The 21,943-nt window shown below is 41.2% G+C and overlaps 2 protein-coding genes across 2 annotated transcripts in view; one reads left to right on the top strand and one right to left on the bottom strand.

The window, feature by feature from the left end:
- The window catches only part of dip2ba (disco-interacting protein 2 homolog Ba), a 45,940-nt gene extending 24,982 nt beyond the window's left edge, over positions 1–20,958 (bottom strand). Inside the window, exons 1-2 of the mRNA XM_061058605.1 lie at positions 20,708–20,958; positions 59–130 (exon numbers count right to left, since the gene is read on the bottom strand). Coding sequence (XP_060914588.1) covers positions 59–130; positions 20,708–20,792 — 157 coding nt within the window. The 5' untranslated portion in view covers positions 20,793–20,958. The remainder of the gene's footprint in view (positions 1–58; positions 131–20,707) is intronic.
- rpl10a (ribosomal protein L10a) overlaps positions 1–21,943 on the top strand; it is a 199,148-nt gene that overhangs the window by 90,887 nt on the left and 86,318 nt on the right. The window lies entirely within an intron of this gene.

Genomic DNA, 21,943 nt, shown 5'->3' with positions numbered 1-21,943 from the left:
TGACAAAAGAAAGAGAGAAATAAATACAAAGCTAGAAGAGAAGAAGAGTTGGTCTTACTTGGCATATGGGAGATGTAGGAGGCCAGCAGCTTGGCTCTCTTCTTCTCATAGCCCTTTTGCGTGATGTCACCTAGGAGAGAGGACAGCGACACCACACTGTTATATTAGTCATAATTAACAAACAAACACAGCTGATTACGCACACACACACAAAATTTTGTTAAAGTACAAACAACCCTTACAAACACAGCCTCTGCTTTTTCACACACATGTGCAGGGGTGGAGTCATTACAATAACCTCTTTAGAGTCGATCTACTGGACTCCACATGTTGACAGCTCAGTTCATTTACAACTAGGCAAGGAGATAACACTATAGCCTGACATTAGCCATAGTGAACAAACATGATGTGAGCACAAGAGCCTCCTTTGGGCTATGAAACCAAAATATATATGGCAACTTGCAGATAACTGGACCCGGCAGAGAACAATGGCAAAACTGAAGGCTATCTGGCAAAGTTTGGATAGAAAGCAGAGACAAAAAGGAAGCCATGTGAGCAAGTTTCACATGGGACTCACCCATTTATCTCCTCCTCTGCCTCAACTGTTTCGCACTGTACACCCAACCCCACCCCTTCCCATTCTCAGTCAGCCTTGGACTGGCAGGAATCCCACCGCTACTAGAGTTCGCAACAGGGAAAGACAAAGTCCGCTTAACTGGGGACCCCTAAACACACAGTCTGCTTGTGTGTAGCAAACAAACATGCATGCAAGACACACCCTGTAAAGTTAACTTACATACATATACACACGCCCTTGTACACACAAACAACACACTACTGCAAACTTTCTCTCAGTTATTATTTCCCTTCCTCTGTGTCCAGTGATAACACGTATGCTATGTGAAGTGCAGAAGGACAGCTTATCATAAAACGAAGCAGCCCCCTGCCCCGTCCAACACATGTATTTATCATGCTACATAGAGTTACCGCACATCACATATTTTACTCATGATGTGCAGAACTAGTGGATCAGAGCATTGAGCGGCTTTCTCGATATCTATACTGCATTTTAGGTAGTTTCCAGGGTATCTCAAAAATCAACATAAATATCAGAACAACTCTATTGTGCGTAAAAGATGATCGGAGACAAAAGGTAGCAAAAGCTCAACAACAGATTGGTGGGTGGTGGCCTTGATAAGCCTGCGCTGGGTGGGGTGTCCCATGTGTGACTGAGAGTGGGTTGTATCTTAAAGCTTTCTCACACTCTGGTGTGTGATGTTTGCTGGTAGAAACAACAGAATCAGAAAAGAAAGCTCCTCTTAGGACTGACAATGTAGATTTTCAGTATGGGTTGAATTTGGGGCTTTTTTTCTTTTCCTTTCCAGGCAAAGAAATCTTGAGGTTTCACAACACCGTGAAATCATGAAAAACAAAACAAGAGAGAAGCAGGGAGCAGCTAGAGTGCACACAACTCTTGCAGATTAAAAAAAGAAAAACAAATCAGAGACAGTATCAAAGAACTAATGTGTGATTAAATGTGTTGTCAATGGGTTTCTTTTAAAGCTCAAATGAGGTGAACAGTATTCAGCTCCAACTTCATGCCTGGGTGCACAACCTTGCCTCCATTCTATTTGTTAAACAAAGATCATCAGATACCCTTTAGGGTCGTTTTTTTTCTTAGATTCTCCTCTTTTTAGGTTTTTAAAAACACATTTCTGTTGTGGATAATACTAACAGACAAGACGGCCAACTTTACCAATCAACAACAAATTGGTTGCAGTGGAGCTTCATTGTTGTTGGAGAGACTGGGATCTGTGGTGCCCAAGTGGAGCCGGAGGGAGGAAGGGAGGGATGGAAAGATGGTGGGAGAGGGAGGTCATTAACACAGACAGAGGAGAGTCTGTATTGGTGTGGGGCATAACAACAGGCATGGACTGACACGGCCACCATGGCACAGAGACACTGAGGGCTCTGGTTTGAAAGAGTGACTGTGACAGCTGCTTCAAAACAGAGGAAAATCTGTATGTTTGGAGAGCAAGAATGTGGTGTTTTGAGTCTAAGCGCGAGCAAAAATCTGTACAGGGACTGTATGCTTGTGGGTGTGTGTGCGTGTGTGTATGTGCATGTGTATGTGCATGTGTGTGTGTGTGTAATCTTAGGTCAGGGGACAGGATATTAGCGTTACCCCACCCTGTGTGTGCGCTGCCAAAACTGTCTCCCTGTGTCTGTCTAGAGAAAGAGGAATGTGCTGATTGGAGAAGTCCACGCTAACAGAGAGAGCCAACTGGCCAGGATAGCTTGCTCATGGGCCAAAATGTCCCCTGAGGTGCAGGAAGTGAATGTATCTGTGTGCAAGTGTGTGTATACACAGCTGGTGCAGGTTTACTGGTGCTACAGTACACAGGGGAATGAATGCTAACTTAGCCCAGAGCTGAGTGGCATTACAGGCCTTCTCTGTGAGATGTGTGTCAGTGTGTCAAACCAGGAACATGTGTGTGTTTTGTTGTTGAGGCACATGCTGTACCTGCACAGTACAGTTTGTTGTTAAGGAAAGTGTATGCGGGTCTAAAATGTATCTTAATGAAGTCACACAAAGCCATTTTGTGTCTCTAGATTTTGATCAGTATGCTTCCTTCGCCGTCCAGTCTTTAACACGCTGGGTGTGTAAACAGCCCAACCAATGAGGCTGTCTCAAATGCTCATCAAATACGACATTATGACAGGGGCTCTGTGACTCTTCCTTTGAACTGCTGCTGTTGACCTCTGACCTCAGAACAAGTCAAACAGAGGGCTTATCAGTTTACAGCTGATGACACATGGTCACAGAGGGGATATACTATATACTCACAAACAGCACTCCCTGTAAGTTACACCGATGATTATAGCCTGCTGAACTCACATAAAAAGGATTTCACTGGAGAAGTCATGCATCCAGTCCATTAGTAACCACTTGAATCTGCAGAGAAATTCTCTGGTCTGATCCAGCACATATATGCCTTCTGTGTTTGTTCAGCCCAATCTATTATTTAATGCAAACTGTAAAGCTGTCCAATACAACTGTATGCTAACAAGTCATACACCATCTTGTGATTAGAGCATCATAGGTGACATGTATGTGTTCCAAGACTTTTTAGAGACTCTCCCCTCTGGCAAGAGGCTGCGGTCCATCAGGACCAAAACCTCACGCCACAAGAACAGTTTCTTCCCCTCTGCTGCCAGACTCGATGAATAACATCACTGCCCTCCCTCCTGCCCCCACATAACACAGACTCTCATCCAGCCCCACAGTCAGACAGCATTACAGTAATGTGAAGGCTGATACGGATTTTATGCATTACATTAACACTCACCGGACTTTGAATACTGCACCTTTTGTACACGTTTGCTATTTTTGCCTTATTTCCTTTGTTAACTGTTTTGCACCAAAACACCAAGTCAAATTCATGGTATGTGCAAATGTACTTGGCACTAAAAAACGATTCTGATTCTGAAAATAATGTGAGAATTGTCTAAACTTTTCAACCAATGCATTCATCTCACTCCGCTGTTTAGTGTCACGAATCCATAATATCAGCAGCACCATGAACACCAAAGTGAAGCTTAATGCTTCGGGATGCAAATACAAGAAAAACATTGATTCAACATATTACACTGTGTATTAACTAGAATGTCAAGTGACAGGGTTAATGACTCAATTGATCTATTTGCCTTATTGTGATTTTACTGTCTTTTTGGTTAGCTGCCTTTTCTCACCTCTTTGTCTCTCTGCTCTCATCACATTACAATGTTCATCTTATCTCTGTGCAGCAAAACATTTTCAATTTATTATTTTAGCATTAATTGTCCACCTGTAAAGGGTTGTTAAGGGTAAGTAAAGTAATGTGTCTCAAATCAGTGTATGCCCAAAGAGTGTGTAACACATCACTGCCTTCAGCAGCAAGCCCACTGATGCCCTCATGGACTAAGGATGCACAAATCCACTGCTGATATTGGTCCAATACTGACTCAAATCGGTGAATGGGCTGAAACCACAACAGGGCTGATCTGTTGGAGTAAATATTATGTTTATGTTGGCATGGGCATTAACCATTTTGCCAACAATAAAATAAAGAGGAAGCCACCCCTTCAAGATGGAGTACCCTAAAGTTTTTGAGATATAAATATTTCGAAGGGTGGGGACGGTTCCGCAAGATATTACTCTACAAGCTTGAAGGAAGAATATGTGACTTTTTGATCCAGTAGATGTCGCCTTTGAGCACCAGCATGAAACCCAAACAATTCACACTGCATTGTTGTGTTAGCATGCTAATGCTAACACATGCTAAAGGTGAGTTTTCAAACCACATCAGCTTTGTCCAAGTGGGCAAGAAATGGGTCACAGATGGCCAAGAATTTCTTAATCGAACTTGTTAATCAAGTTTTTCCATTCGTATGGCTGACATCATTTCAGAGATCCATTTTTGAAACGAAGGTGGAGAAGACGACTTCCGGTCTGTCAGAATGAGGAATGAGTCTCTTAGCGATAATCATCCCCAGTGCTACGGAGCATTGTAGGCGTGAGGGAAGACTTTCAGTTAGCTGTGAGCAGCCAAAGATGGCAAGTCCAGCATCTCTTGGTATGTTTTTTAAAGTGGATTTAGCTCAGCTACAGCAACCCAAAGAGGAGCAATAAAACCACATGAACGGTGGATGAATGGTGAGTAAAGAACAGTGGTACGAGGACAGCACACAGTAAGACTGGCTGAGGTTAAGGATGGAAGAGCATGCCAAGTGTGGGAAATACAAAATGAAACTTAAAAACCAGACTTATAACAGACTCTAGGTTAATCTGGAACATGCCAAAAGAGGAAAATCAAGAAAATCAACTATCTAAAAGAGGGATTTTAACTCCAGCTGCCACATTCAAGAAACAGCAGTTTTGTACAACTCTGAGACATTTCAATAAATCTCCAATAACAAAGGCACCCCCCTCCCTTATTCATTCATTCAGTAACACATGCTGCCAACTGTGACTTTCTTTTTTCTACTTACTGATATAAGTTGGCTTATGAATAACTCCTCTTCATTTTGTAAACGCTCGTCTCTGCCCAAGAGGCTTAGTGAAGTACTTTCCTAATGCCAAAATTTTCCATCTGTCTACTAGTGAGATCATATTTTGTTAAAGGAAAAAGCCCACTATAGAAATAGGGGGGGGGGGGGGGGGGGGGGTTCGTCTGATAGGCACTGTATAAAGATGGAATTCAGTGACAAGCATTAATAATCCAGCAGAAACTACAGTGAGGAAGAACGATACGAGGCAAAGAGTCAGCACAGTTTCATGGTTTTTAACAAGTAAGAGGTCACTACTGGGCTAATGTTTCCCGTCAAAGACAGACTCAGAAGCTAATGGTCGACGCTAGCAGGAGGGATCCTTGACTGTAGTCCACCAATGTTAACAACACACCAACAGGGAAAGTTAAAAGTCAGCAAGTACAGCACAGAGGTACCAGAGTTATGTATGCGTGATGGAGGGTCCTATATGGCTTTAAGAATCAGCTGATTAGCATTCCCTAGCTAGCCACAACAGCACAAGCATCATGACAAGCTTTGCCTAACTCGTGTTACCAGAACACAAGGCACTGAGTCAGATTTTCACTTCTCTTTCCATGATGTGGCAATGACACATCATTAAAAACAGTTGATGTTGTTTTCTGTTGAGAAAATCTTTTCCCTTACTGACCCCCTTACTTAAACACATGTATTAAGCCCCCCCCCCCGCTGGTGGAGCTCTGTAATTACTTTGGGTAGATTAGCCTGGTGCCATCCAGCTCTGGGAGGAAGTAGCATAACTGTTTTTTCAACCCACCGTTTCCTCTTGTGTCATAGTATCGGGTCCTCTCCCTGCATGAGCACAGACACCTACATGTCAGGGGTTACTTCCAAACACATGCTGAAAACCACAAACACACAATAAAGATTACTACCTAGATTATACAGATAGTATTGAATAAAGCCTAGCTTTTCAATCATGAGAATCCTTCGTTGTTCGCAGTTTTTGCTTGATCCTAATCTGTAATCTGAGATTACAGATAACTCACCAGATTACATCGTCCTGTCTGGGCTTTTATGTGGACTTGCTAAAAAGCCCAGATGACAAAAACGTCTTAACTGAGGATAGTCCTGCATTTTCTAACCCTGTGAGGTCATGTTCAGGCCTCTTGCCAGAGATTCTGGTTCAATCTGCACAAAGATGTCTTTGTTTATCAGTGCCTGATTGTCCGTGATAAATGTGATGCTAACATACAACACTGATACAACTCTCACAAGAAATGGATACCAAAAAAAAAACACAGAAGAAAGCTATTCTACCCTTAGGGTCTCAGTAAGAAGACAGCGAGGGGACTCGTAGAGCACAAAGGCAAATACTCTCACACGCAGCCACAGTACACACATTTATATGTAAATACACACATAAACACAGGGGATGTGAGAGGAACTAACGTCACCCACAGGAAATTATTTATAGACACTCTGAGCAGAAACACAAAAACAAGGGGCCGACTGTGCTGAGAACATGGCCAAAAAGCTCTCAGCAGGAAATGTAAATGAATGAGTGTCACCAAAGCTTTAAATTGCACCTGGTCGGTAAAGTAGAAGCTAGAGGCTTCTTTCAACGGTTCACTCTCTGAGATCGCTGCAGTTAGACTGGACAAAAACAAAGAAAAATCCCATATTCTGGAGTTATATTTGTGCATGAATTTTTCTTTCTTTTTAACTCGTACTTTCTTACACATCGCCTATGAATAAATTAGTCCCCACAAGAAAGAAAATTATAATGGAAACCAAATGATTACAAGACAAAACATTTCAACCATTGTTCCAGTTTACAAATCATGGAGAATTCCATCTTAAACCAGATAACTTTAACTTGGGCTTTATGAAACTGCAATTTTCTACCTCTCATAATTGCATTCATATTAAGAAACATACTGTTTCAAAAAAACAGCTGTGTTTACGGCAGCACTTCATAGGCAAGGCTACCTATAATTAAAAAAAAGTTTTAGGAGTGTCTTTGAATGTCTTTTTCATTTCTTTTTGGGTGTTTTTCTGCAGTATTCTCCCGAAGACTAAAGGAGGCATGGTGTACATTATATTCAGTGAAAGACTATTTTGTAGAAACATTTAAAACCAAATTCACGTAGGCAATAAGAACAACCAGTTCATTGCTGAGTTAGACGACTGACGTCACACGACTGACGTCAGAACAGCAAAGGTTAATATCATTTACTCTTCAGGCCGCTTTTAAAACTCTAAGCACCACAACAGGCTATTAACAGACAGGTGGTGTGTTTGAGACATGAGGTGACCAGAGGAGCCAGACGATCAGATGGAGGAGGTCACACCCTACAGGTATTTAAGATCAGGTTAATTAGCCTAGCACTGCCGATATTTGCTTTAAATTATTATTGCATTTAGGATATCACACCAGTTTGGTGATATATTAGTAATAATTAATAATACTCACTTTTCAGAGGTGACCCTTGCCTGTCATAGTACCATAATCCCAGATGGTATTGAGAAGAATCATCAAATATGTGCTTTTATGGCTGCGTCAGCCAGTTCAAATGTGTCAGTGATGTGACTTAATATAAACTCAGCCACTGTCAATGTTATTGGTAACACATGTGACTTTGTCCAGCACTAAAAAAGAGAGTGGTGAAAAAGACTATTAGGTGTCCACTGTCCACTAATACGAAAAAGGCAATACAAACATTCACAGGGTATTTGTTTCTATCATAAAAAATATATCAGTAAACAATCTTAAATGTATACTGAAGTCATTTAATATCATGAAAATTCTGCTTATTTGCATTTCTTGCCCAGCAGATGATAAGAATGAGGCATCTCTTGAATCTGTCAGAAAAATCGTGGGATTTATGGATGACTCAGTTTCTTTCTTGCTGGCCAGTTAGTTTTGATTAAAATAGAGTTAAAAACGAAAGTACTGGTAAGATGTGCGGAACTCTAACGCCATGATACGCCATAGATCTTCTATACCCGGGTGTTGTGCGGCTCACCACCTCTTTCTTCCGACGTCATCACGTCGGCCGTGATTAGTCATGCACCACTGTGTAGTCTGTCATGTCTGTTGGTCAATGCACCAATTTATGGCTCTGTGACCGCATTAGGCCGAGTCAACACAGAGAAGGGTATTTTATTTAAACGAAGGTCACTCTCATCCGTTTAAAAAAAAAATAATCTCGTCCACACACGTTAAGTTCTCAAAAACATCCAAATTGAAACCCAAAATGCACTGTTATGGCTGTCATGAGCACGCCGAGATAAAAACAGTGTCCATGCATGTGAAAATATCTCTCCATTCCCCTGACCGGGTCTTGGCAGCCGCAGCAGTGACCTCCATTCAGGCGTCAACATAGTTGGAGAGCAACTGTGTATGTATGTGTACGCAAAAGTAAAAAGTCCAGTTGTCTAAGTTGTTGAGACTGAAATTTAATCTTAGTAAAAAATGAAATTAAAAAAATTTAATGGCTCTTAACTACAAACCAGTGTGACACATTTAGGGGAAACCTTTACCAAGTTTTGAGCAGCCTGCCAATTAGCATTAACTTACTAAACACTTGAATAGAACAGAGCAATCGTTAATGTGATTAGAAACACCTGTCCTTTCTTGTACTATAACAGGTTCGCTGTAAGTGTGCTGCAACACAGAATATGCCACAGTGTAAATTAGGCTTTCTAATCAGTTCAATTCATTTAAGTTCCACTAGGAGGGAACTTGCACACAGTCACTCGGCACACAGTAAAGACAGGAGAAAGCTAAATAGAATAGCATCTAGGCAGCGGCTAATAACTGCGTGACTCACCAGTGTTTTGCATCACTGGGTAACCAGAGTGTGTTCAGCAGTGAAAGTGAGCGAGAGGTGTCGGCTTTCACTGTGGCGGTGATGTAGTTAAAAAGGTACAGGGGATAAGACATGTGGACAGCCCTGACCTGAGGCTCACTGACCCCTGTACATCATCTGAACCGTCATCTGAGTTAACACAAAAACACATTATCAAATATTTGCCATATGTATGCCGGTGATACATCCCATGATTCATCATTGCTAAGATATTCACAATTGAGGCTCTTTGACTCTGCTTAATTGCTGATGATTGGTTAAAAGAGGACATTAATGCAGAGGGACAAATGTTAACCAGGCAGCTAACAAATAAATCAATATAAGGAGCTCTTAACAAGCAATGAGTGGCCTTTGAGGAACACTCTGATCCTGACTGTTGAGTCCACAGCTGATATTGAAACCTCACTGGCACACTTGCTGCTGTTTAATCCGAGGACAGCTCACTGTCCTGACCTCCTACCACCCACTATCACAGTCATTAAACAGGCTGTCTCCAGGATGAGAATGCATTGCTGCTGATGACTGAGTCTGTGGGGATATTCAACACTAGAGGAAAATGATGAAAAATGATTTACGATTGCCTGACAAACTGTGAAATATATTGAGCTGTGTGTCAGCAAAAACATTTCACCTCATGTGGAACTGAAGGTCAAGGTCACAAGGGAGTGGTAGCAAGGCAATGCTAGCAACAAGCTATCCCCTATGACTCGGGTGGGGGAATTAAAGTAGTGAGTGAAGGAAAGGTGAGAGACTGTGTGGCAATTAAAATCCTGCTATCATGAAAGAACTTCAAGAAACAAATAAGGACATTTAAAAATGCCAGAGCTTAGCAACCAAAAATCAGATCTCTGATCTCAGAATTTCTCATCTACTGTAGGTGAACGTTTAGGGTGTGACTTACCTGTGTTGGGGTCTGAGTCTAAAAGGGAAAGTTTAGTTGAAAGATCTTGTGATTATAATTTTGACACAAACCTACTTTTAAGGTTAAGCTTTCCTATGGCACAAGAGTGTGAGAAATACAATGTTGATATATTCTGGCTGCTGGCAGCTGCATGTGCTACATCTTCATATCCAACACACATCTTCAGAGACTCATTCAAAGCTAGAATGCAAGCCCATAATACTCATAATAACAGTCAAAGCAACACATATCAGCAAACAACCAATTTGAGCTCATCTCCAGGAAATGAGTAACACAAACCTGGCCAAAAGATGTGATTCTAACAACTGTCATTAAATATAGACCTTTTATTCAAGGTCATGAACATACACTATGCGGTCCTGCACCGGTCTGAGGACTGTACTTGTCACAGTTAAAAGCTTAGGCTTAAGCCCCTCCTATATTGTGTGTTTTTATGGCCTTTGTTTTACCTCAGTCTCTGGGGAGTTGTATTAAAGAGGTCCATGCAAGCCAAACTTTAGCACAATGCACTGAGGGGCCAGGAGGGGAGATACGCATCGGCCTGTTAAGGGGGTTTCCTGAGGACTTCTACGCAAAGTATTTCTGATAACCACTTGGCTCAGCACAACAATCAAGCAGAGAACTATTCAAACACAAGGCAATAGTCCAAAAGAAAAAAAATAACTGTGACCTGGTTTCCCATCAGCTGCTAAGAAAATACCCTGTGTCCTCCAGACCTGCTTGAAAGTAATCAGCTGTGGATGATCAGCCCAAGCGCAGACAATATGGAGAGAGTGAGAGTAGAATAGAATATGGTATGAAAAGGAAAAAGTCACTACGTCTGAGACAAACAATAAAAGCCATGGGTCAGTCAGTATGTTTGTGTCGCAGATGAAACTCGCACTATTTAGGAACACGCAAGCAGAGCAGAGACGTTGCTCAGGACAGTAAAATGCATAAAAGACGATCAGTGCACATAAATAGAGTGGACAACTAAGCATACCGGAACACTTCGTGTATCTATTAAAGTAACTGAAAGTGCATGTGCACGCAATAAAAAATAACCACACACTTGATATGTATTTAAACAAATAATATGTACACAGAGTACTATCTATATATATATGTATATTAGATCAACCTAAACTCCCTTTTAATTAAGAAGCTGCTTTTAGAAATCTGAGTACAACTGACTGTGATACGGAAAGCTTCAGCATTTCAATAACAGTATTTGTTACCCCCCCCCCCATCTGGGACATCAACTTTACAAAGAGAGGAAAAATAAATCTGTGAATTACAAGTTTGAGGTAATTTACAGCAGCATGTTCTTTGTCTCATTTACGCTCTAACAATGTTTAACATGATGTGTGTGTGCACTGACTGCAGCGCATGCTGTGTAGTCAGAAAAAACACCAAAGGAGACACGCGCGTAAAGGGCTTTATCATCAGTTTTTGGACCAAGCATAGTGCTCTGTAACAGAGTTTGTTTGTCTAAGTCTGCAGCTACAGACTACAACAGGCTGTAACATTACTCATGATATATTTCTGATTGTTCTCTCCCGCAACCACAAGCTGATACCTGTATGACACAGACACGTTGAAATAGAATGTCGTGTTTGAAACAAAATGAAATGTCAATACTTTAGAGCATGTTTCTGTGTAATAGCCCATGAACAAGATGCGTAAGGCGAATCCCTTAACTACAAGGCATCCGTACTCAAGCACGATTGGCCCCCCGCTGCGCCATTCCCACGCTGGCCGACACGGCCCGTGGTCACACTGGCCAGGACTAACCGTGCCTGTAAGCACGATTACTCTTGTACATAACGTCGTAATACAACGCATGCATGCTTTATGTTATTATGAAGCGTGCTCAGTTGACAAACAGGCGGACGAGAGAGAGAGAGAGAGAGAGAGAGAGAGTCCACGTCTGCACATTGGGGAACAACACAGAGAACATGACGGCTACTTTACTGACTTTGCAGCTTATTTTAAGCCATTTTTAATCAGACACAGCCATAAATACATAAAAAAATAAAAAATAAATAGATGCGCGGCCAAGTCCGCGGCCGCACATCGGAGAACAACACAGAGAACATGACAGATGCTTTGTGTCTTATATTGTGTCATTTTAGTCAGATACAGACAGGAAACTCTGGATTTCTCCATAATGAAGGCTGTCAGCGTTGTGTACCCGCGTGCTTGTGCTCGTGCTCGTGCCAAAGCCAAGGAAGTGTACCGTGCCTGAGCACCGCATGGAGCAGTCACACTGGCAAAAACTAACTGGACTTTAGGGTTGAAGCGTGCATGGGCACGGTACGGATGGCCAGTGTGACCGCACCCTGAGGTGCTGCTGGACTACTTTAACAATTAGCATACCTACAGCAATTGTCTCCATGGGTCAGACAGCAGGCTGATGGCCTGAGAAGGGCAGTTGTCAATTGGCTGTAGTATTTCCCACACAACCCCATGAGTGTAACAGTGACCCACATGTAGTGTCAAACCAGCCGGTTCGTTGGATGTGGAAGAGTTTGCTACTGGCGGCTGTCTAATAGTCAGGAGCATTAGCCTCACCGAGAAAGAAATACACACAATTAGAAGTGACTCCTTGGGACTTTGAGAGGGTGGCCTCTACTGCAATAATGGCAAGGCTTTTGTGTCAAAGAGATGCTTGTTTTCTCCTCCTCAGGCATGAAAGCAAATTTGTCTTGCCAGCCAGGTCTATTTATATTCACAAGAGCATTCTTCAGCATTAGCACAGTCACATGGCCCGTCGGCCAGTGGATATAGCCTAGCAATACATTGGAGGGGCTCTGAATCTGCTCGGACAGTCTTAAAACACCAAAAAACTACACAGAAAACAAGGGCTGTCTATTACTTAACCTATGAAATAAAAATCAGATCAGTCATCAGACTGTCTCATGTGTCATCCTCTGGGCCCTGACTGCAGGCCACAACAGCTCTGAGCCGGAAAGGTTGTGCAATGAAACGTCACAGAGGTGCGCCACTGTTGCTTCAGCCCAGTGATGAATACAGGTGAGTTAAAAGGTGAATGAAGGTAAGTGTTATGCAGTCTGAGAGAAAGGGTCTTAAACCACAAAATCCACTTCCAATCCATTCCCTTTGAGTCAGAGGTGGCATCATGACCAATCCACTCAGTAAACAGCCCAGAGAGACAGGAGGTTAAAACAGGTTTTCTGACTTTATGTTTGATGGATGTGCCCTGGAGAGGGGGACACGCCTAATTACAGTGACTCACAGATTTACAACCAGCAGGAAACAGGCTTATCTGGACTGTTGTTTTTGTGCAAACTGTGAGATACACAAGCACATACCGGTATATAAAATTAAGGGGTTGAATGTTTAATTTAAAGTGAGCTTTTATTCAAAGACTCTAGGGAACTTCCACATGAAGATCAGAGCACAAGGTCAGACACAGAACAGCACACATTCAGTGACAGATTCCTGCTATGGGGCACCTCGGAAGAGTGGCTGCTTGCTAGCACAGGTGCTTCAGACAAGGTTCATGACAGGAGTCGTCTGCATTCGAGGATTTAAAGGTGACAAAAAGTCAAATGAATCATTGTTTTCGGCTTATATTTCAATCCATCTTGTATATTAATGTCTTATTTATGATCAATGATGTTCTTAATGGTATTTAACTCTGTAAAGAACTTTCTTTGAATTTTCTCTACTTGAGTGCTGCTCTTTGAATAAACTTGCCTTGACTATGTATTTGCTTCTCTATCTGCTCATAGACTTACACAGCATAGTACCATGAGTCCTAACACTGTGGGTGGATACAAAATTAATATGATTATAAAACCACTTTTGATGGACTAACATTGTATATGTTTATATTATGTTAATTAATTAACATAAGTATGTTATCTAAATTTAGGGTTTCCGGTGTACACATACAGTGAAAGACAGTTTATTGCCTTTGAACATAAATATGAATGTTTTTATATTTGATACTAAATACTTTTCTCATACTACGATGACAAAAAACAATACTTAATAATGTTGTTGATTTCTGCCATGTTGTCCCAGCTCAGCCTGACATCAAATGTGAGCTTGTTCAACAAGTTGAGCATCTTCTGAAGAGAGTGAGACATGTGCAGGTCTAGAGGGCTGACGAGTGGGATGTCAATATCTGTTGGCGTTAATTCAAAGGAGGTTGGCCTTTTTTTTTTTTCCTAAGCATGCCTCAACTTCTACCTTTGGGAACATAAAGAAGTCACGCTCACCAACCACTCACACCAGCGCACCAACACCCACTCCCACACCGCTCTGTGAGGGTGTCCTGGTATTTAATGAGAGCATGTGAATAATTCAGCCTGCAACAGGTCTGGTAGAGAAAAGGGATGCAGCCATCATAAACTATTCACAGTGTAGCAGTATTATGACACTTGCAAACACATTTGCATGTGCAAACATGCTCTATTCTCACACACACACACATAAAGAAAGACTTTTGCCAAGAGTGCCCCACCATCTGTTTGGACCTAAGGCCTTGGCTCTGAAGCAATGAAGGAAAAGATTGGTGCTTCTTAGATTCTGACCTAGTGCTGACGAAAACATATACCCACACAACAATTTAGTTGTGAAGCTCAATAAAGCAACATACATTTTTTGACATCGAATTGAGTTCTTGAAAGACACAACACGTCTCAATTGGATAAACATGGGTTTACTTTTCAAGATGTTATTCTGAAGCCTTCTAGGAAAAGCATCATGGTAAGTGTCTTGCAGTCTGTAATTGAAATGTTTTTGGTTTGCTTGGGAAAAATGTTGGTAAGAAAATAAGAGCCCAAATTCTCTAAAAAGACATAAGTCAATATTATGTTGAAGACATTGATAATGCTCTGAAATCAATTGTGGACATATTGGCAACTCATTTTTCCTGGGCAAAGGCACTAACATTTTTGTCAGAGCCCTGAACAAAGAATGCTGCATCATGCCTGCTCGGGTCAAACGCTGTGAAATGAATTTGGGTTGATATTTTATCTGTAAAGATTTAGTGAGAGGCCCCTACTTCTCTTTTTGTACCAGTACAGACATCTACACTAAAAAACACTGCTGAGAACACCATGACCTTGATTTAAGAGGAAGTGTCTAATCACACATCTGTAATCTCAAAATAAGCACTTTAGCTGCTGCTACGTGTAAAGACAACAGTTGGCTGCCTGTCCTTTTCAAAAATATTTTCCCAAACCTCTCCTTTATGTGGAGGAGAGTCTTCCCAAGAGAATCCATCAGGCCGATGGAGGGATGACACCGAATGAGTCCATATCAGTGCTGACATCCCCTGCTGAGGGCAATCTCTAATAAGACAACAATGAAACAATCAAGTGTCTGCTGCATCTGAATGCCGGCCAGTTAAATGGGTGACTGTCCTAGAAAGGAAGCAACTGGCAATAATCTGGGCTCTATGTCTGCCCTCAGTGATTATAGATGCAAAAAGGGGGTAAGATCTGTACATGACCACAAACATATACAAAGAGCTTTACACCACTCACAGTTTTGTCAAATCAGATGTGGCTGTTCATAACAAAGTTTGAATACTCATTCATCTTTTTCAGTTGGGCATTAAACATTTGAAACATGAGTCTCGTGTTTATCTGTAATTTGAATATAATCAGTCTTCAAAAAGCACAGGCTGTTGGCCAAACCTTTCAGCCGGCAACTTCATGAATCATTTCACCTTAGTTACAACAAGCTTAGCTTTAGTTAACAGCAGCTCAGTTCAGAGGGCCCCAGCCCATACAAAGGAGGATGACAAGACAGACCGTTATTGTGAAACTCTTTTATTCCATGTTTACCAAGAGCCAAACCACCTGTGTAGAAAAATTAAGTGCAAAAAAAAAAAAAAAAAAAAAAAAAAAAAAACCTTCAGCAAGTGTCCACTTGAGGCTGGCTGCAGAAGCCCAGGATGTCACTTAGACACCCATTCAGTGCCCCCTCATTAAGTGGTTTACCGGATTAAACAACAGGGTCTGTTTGTTTTTGAGGGAAGATCTCTGTGGATAATTTGGCTCCCTGTAAAAAACATCAGAACAACAAAGATATGCCATGGAGTTTGTCCTGCTTAGCATTCTGTACAATGATGCAGCCAAGAGACAAGAGTGCAGGGATTTTTAAGAGATATGTTCTAAGTTTATTTGGGGTCTTTTTGGATGGTTTCAACTGAAGGTGCACAATTTTCAGCTTGCTCGGCTGTGACCAGTGACCAGCCGGTCCTCACAAGTATAATAGATTCTGAGCCGAACACAGACTCACACTCAAGCCATGCACATACCACGTACAGAGGCACAAAACACTAGCGTGACAGCCACGCACAAACTCAAGCTAACATGTCAGCTGTGTGGACGAGAGGTGCCCATCAGCAGAGGTGTGTTTTCACACACTGGAGGAAAAACAAAGCTCCTGTCCTTGCTCCACTTGCCCTGAAGTACATCTCTGCCCAAGGGCAGATCCTTGCGTCCGCACTGCTTGCATGTGCACAGTACATTAAAATAATATTATGTGGCTGCACATTTGGACAAATAAACGCTGGTCTCAATTAGACGCCTGTATATATCCATTGTTTACTGGTTTACTTTCAATTTCAATGCCACATTTACTGATCGCCTCTCTGACAAAACAGTAATATAAAAATAAGGAGGACCAGCAAAAAACATTTCTTTGTTGATCTTAAGAGAATGAAATAAAATGCAAAGCTGAAATGCAACTTCTGTCTAAGATTAAAAGGTTAAAAGCCAGGCTGCTTAGTGTCGGGAGTGGGTGGGGAAAGGAGTAAGGTCACGGGGGAAAACATTCTTACAGGTTTAAATACACTATTTTACCATTTTTCTAAATCTTTGCTGTACATGCCTTTTGATCACAAATAATCCAAAGCATGTCTCACATGGATGCCTGTAGAATAATAGAAACACTATTAAAGTTGGGAGAGACTGGAGCAAATTAACGCTAGAGCTTTTGATTTAAGTTTTACGGTAATTAATATTATTTTGTTACGATGAGGCACCAAAATGACAAACTGATAACCAATATAAAACTTGATGAATACTCTTTGAAAGAGCAAATACTGTTAACTGAGACAGTGAGGAACAGAGGTAGAAAGGCAAGAGGGTGCAAGTAATAACCCAGTGAAATAGTCACTGATTTCAGTTGTTTCATGAGTGATTCATAATTCCTTCAGGAGTCAGGGAAGAAACAGCTGAAGAGAGTGAAGCAGTAAAATTATCAGTTGCTCTTACATTAAACAAGTAGGGATAAAGAGAGTGTTAATAATGGCTGTTTAAATCTGACACATAACATTTTCTGGTTCTGATTTGTTTGAGTTAGAACGAGAGATGGTCACGTCTTCTGGGGCAGTTTTGAAGACTTTTAAAAAAAATAAAAATAAACAGTTAATCAACAGTCAGTGTTTTATTATGAACATAAAATGAATGCCCATTAGATAAAAGCTTCAAAAGTCATTTGTATTTGCTGTGAGTTACAGTCCTTTACAGGAAGAAAATTGAGATTGTCCAAAGCTGGTATCAGCAGGTCAGACAAGGGAAAAATTAAAAATCAGAATCGGCCAAAGATAGCAATCAGTGCATCTCTGATTTCTGGCCCTGGAATACCAGCAAATATTTCACAAAAGAACAAGTAGCCTGTGTGGAAGTTTACTTGAGTTTTGTAGAAAACACAGCTGACAGTAGGTCAGACAGTTGGTGGGGGATGTCACACAGGTAGGATAGTTACAGAAAAGAACCAGACGTGACCTTTTCCCCTGTCACAGCTGAGACATGGCAGGGTGAAAGGGGCGATCAACTCCCCTCAGTAGTACAAACTACACGTAATCTTCTCAAGTATGACCAGTCACCAGCCCCTCCCTTTTCTTCCTATGGAAGCAGCTCATTCCATCGTGCACACAAAGGCTGGGCTCAGCTGAAAGGCCTAAATGGCAGCAGAGCTCCTGGTCACGGCGGCTCAGACCAGCTGAATGGTGTCATTGTGTCCCCATGGTCACAGGGGGCTAGCAGAACTGGGCTGTTTTTAAGGGGCCTTTTGGCAGCTCTGTGTTCTTATCCGAGCAACGCAGAAACAGGCATTTGCACTTGGTTCTCAGAAGGGGTAGTTATAGACTCAAAGAAGTTGATGATAAGATGACGACATGCCGCATGCATCCACTCATAAAGAAGCCGGCACCTTACTTACATCAGTTGAATCTCAAACTCTACAAACAGTATGTTATAGCTAATTGAGACAACATTTATTTTTCCACTACATCTAAGGCTTTGGAGCTGCGATCTGAAAGCAATCACCAGCCATGTTGTCAGACATCCAATATGGTGAAACATACAATGAGTGGACATGGCCGCCAGGTGATGATTGTTTGCTTTTATTGCTTTGTTCAGCAATCAAACATAATGTATCACGTGATTCTCACAAGAACTTGAATGCACCACCAACAGAGAAGAATTCCTGTTTACAACTGCATCACCATTTTTAACCGGCCAAAAAAAGGAGGTGACCAGGTTTGTTTGGCTGTTATATATAATGTCACCAAAAGCAAGTTTTGATTATAAAGAGGATGATTTTAAATACTGATACATTAATAATTGGTGTGAATCTAAAATGTCAATTAAACATTCAAGAAATGAAGAGGAGGGCAAATAGATTCAATCATGTATCTTAATATATATGTATCACAATTTAAATATGTGATGTATAGGGTGTTCACATTTCCAGAAAAGTTACACGTTTACACTATCAATACCATTTTTTTATACCACAGCAACAGAAATGCATGCTCCCAACACTGAGTGATTTGTTGTTATTCATTTCTTGTTATTAACTACCAAAAATGAAAGTAAACTCCTGCACACTGTTCAAAATGCAAAAATATGTTTTGGTACCGAAACATTGACAATGTATTTGTGCAATTTAGACAGTGTTTGTTTGCCATTTTTGATGGCTTCATTCTTCTCCTAAGCACCTTTCTTAAGAAACAGATTCAACGCTTTTTGTAAACTATTGTTACTCAAAATGATGGACAGTGCATCGTATACAAAAACGTGGCATTAAAAGTACCGAAGTATCAACATTTTTGACAATCTTTTCATGGAAAAAATAATCTATTATCTATTTTAAAAATCAGGCATACGTGACTTTCTACTGCATTCCAGCAGATAAAACATTTACCAGTCTCATTGAGGTTACAAAAAGTCCTGATCAATGAGTTAAAGCTGATTTTGTTTTATTTTTAGAGCTTTTGCCAAAAGTATTAATTTAAGGGATAATTGCCTTAGTATAAAGAATGTATTAACTTTTTATGAAAACAACAAGTTTCTATTGTCTATATTTCATATCTAAACGCGTAACCTATGATATCTGCAACCCCTTAAATTCATCTATTGATGTGTTAAATGATCAGCCTGTGATGTAAGTCATCAACTCTTTGTAATTGATGATACATAACATCCCAAACTACCAGTTTATAAGTCTATTCAATGCCACAGTAACAAGTTAAATCCTGGCTTATCCACATAAGACACATTAACCATAGAGGGCAGCTTCTAATTCTCTAATTAATCAGATTTCCTTTCAAAATTGCCCGATGGTATCCATGCCCCTACTGTTCTCATACGTAACATTTGTTAACTTTTATAAATGCATGTGAATTTGCTTTTTTTGGAAATGCGACTTCCAGATGGAAAATAGCACTGATAGGTCCTTTATAGCACGCTGTTCCACTTTCGTGTTTTATTACTGGCATGACTGAGCGATCACTCCGCACGAGGATTCACACACTCGATTCAGACGCCTAAGCTGGAAGAGCGAGGATTAGGTGCCATGCAGCAGTGGGGCTGTCACTGATGGGACAGTGTGTGTCAATATGAGTATAGAGCAGGACTGGGGGCTAACAGCTGCTCTGGGGGAGGGGTTGATTAGCACTATGCTTTGGTTGAATGAATGGTTGAGATATTTATAGACTACAATAAATAGAAACATCAATCACCCATCAACTGTACTTCCACAAATGCAAGACAAACGTCATCATGGAGGTGCACACCTGACACAATTCTAACAAACCCACAATGAGCAGCACAGGAACATGAACCTATAATTCTAGTTACAGCAGGTATTCACAGGTGAATAAGTCAGTTGTAAGTGAGGTCATACACCATGTTGGGTAATTAATGACAGTTATTCCTCACAGACTTGAACGGAGCAGGAGATGACTATAGGCCTTGTCATTACACCTCAACCCTCGTTGCGGTGACTCACAGTTTTACTGCAACAAAACATCTTTTTTTTTTTCAGCAGAAACCAGAAAAACCATATGCGCTACTGGGTGACAAGGCTTCTGTGATGTCAAACAGGAAGCCAGATAACAGATGGATCAAAATTCTTGCCATATGAGGAAGTGTAACAAAGATGACATGGGAAGGGGTCAAGCCCTAATAGCCAGACCTTGCCTCTGGCCATCCCAGTTTGTCAGACAGCTACACACACAGACACTCACCTACAGAGCTACTGCTTTGACACAATGAGGTAGGATTTGGTCAAGAAACGTCACTATGTATCGACGCTTTGTTTCAAAATAAGCCTCAACATGAGTTAAGAGAAAGGAGACACGAGGAAATGGATGAAGCCTTTCTCTTCCTCCTGCTTGTCATGCTCTGCTCGATCGTCTACTCACATCCTGCATTAGCACAAAATGAGCTAACTATGTGCCGGACGTGTGCTTCATTCAATGCATCAGAAACGTACAGTGGAATAAGAGGAATGAAACTATAGGTTTAGACAATGCCGGGTAGCACAGACAGCTGAGATAGACATGGCTAGCTTAAAAATCTGCTATAGCATCCCCCCCCTCTATGATCAGCCCCCTCCCCTCCTTTACCTTCAGACAGCTCCAGATCCAACTCCGCCAATTGGTCTCTAACCTCTTTTGGCAGGGCGGACAAATCCGCGCCGCGGTCTGCCATGGCTTCGCTAATAAACACGAGTGCAGTCGAGTTGAAAGGACACCAGGCTGTGGCGACGAACTTTAAAAAAAAAAGAACATAAAACGCCCTCCCTCAAGACACAAAACAAGCCTCAGAGTGGGAGAGACGGTCCATCCGCACGGCTTGTCCCTCCGCCATAATGGGAAAAACTCACCAGCGGCAACGAGCAGGGTCACGTGACAGCCTTTACCTCGCCTGCGTCCCAGCCGAGAAACACTGCCGACACTGCTGCTCCCCCTGGCGTCTCTCTGATAATAACACACACACACACACACATAGAAAACACACTTTCTGCAGCCACAAGTTGGATAGCGCTGAATAATTTGATCATTTCCCAGCCCGGCACACAATTCAAGTTCAATTGGGTCCTTAAGGGAACCCGAGTAGACTCACAGAGGATAGTTCAACTTCTTATTTAGCATTTTAATAGTAGCCTAGAAGGAATTTTGAAGCATTAATGACCAAACCTGCCCATGTAGCCTACTTTAAATCAAGAGTTGAAAGATACCAGAAGATCCTATTGAAAGCTGGATCAGGGGAAAGTTAAAGATAACTTTAGGAGTATGAGATTAATGGGAAATTGGCTTGCACAAGTGATCATAAAAAGACTGAAAGACAGACATCAAAACTGAAGAGGAGACTTATTATAGGAGCCGGCCTACTAGTTTTTTAAGGGGCTGCAAAAGATACGAAACCATACCATAAGATGCCAAAACAGTGAAGAATCCTTTTTGCAAGTCCACAATGACGTAGGTGATATCTTCAAAAACATATTTTTGTAAAACCTAAAGATTGTTAGAATATATTAATCATATAATATATCTTGTAACCTCAACCATTTGATTGGTTATCCGATGAAGTAACAGATTTTTTTTTTTATTGTACCACATTCTTTTGCTGTTAAATTTAATGTACTTTAAGTTCAGAGCTTTCCTAGTAACTTAATAATATCAGGAACAAACTTAAGTCCTTCTATAAATGTATATATACTAGTGACAGCAACTCTCTGCAGTCAAGGGCTGCTTACAGGCTACAATCATGTTTTTGCTGTCAGAAGCATGCCATTGTCTCTCAAGCATAACTTTCTTACTTCAAAGGAAACTAAACAGTATAACTGTAGATTACTGTGC

This window comes from Labrus mixtus, chromosome 15 (genome assembly GCF_963584025.1).
Source record: "Labrus mixtus chromosome 15, fLabMix1.1, whole genome shotgun sequence".
Taxonomy (NCBI): domain Eukaryota; kingdom Metazoa; phylum Chordata; class Actinopteri; order Labriformes; family Labridae; genus Labrus; species Labrus mixtus.
The sequence above is the reverse complement of the archived record's forward strand: the minus strand, read 5'-3'. Positions and strand labels throughout refer to the sequence as shown.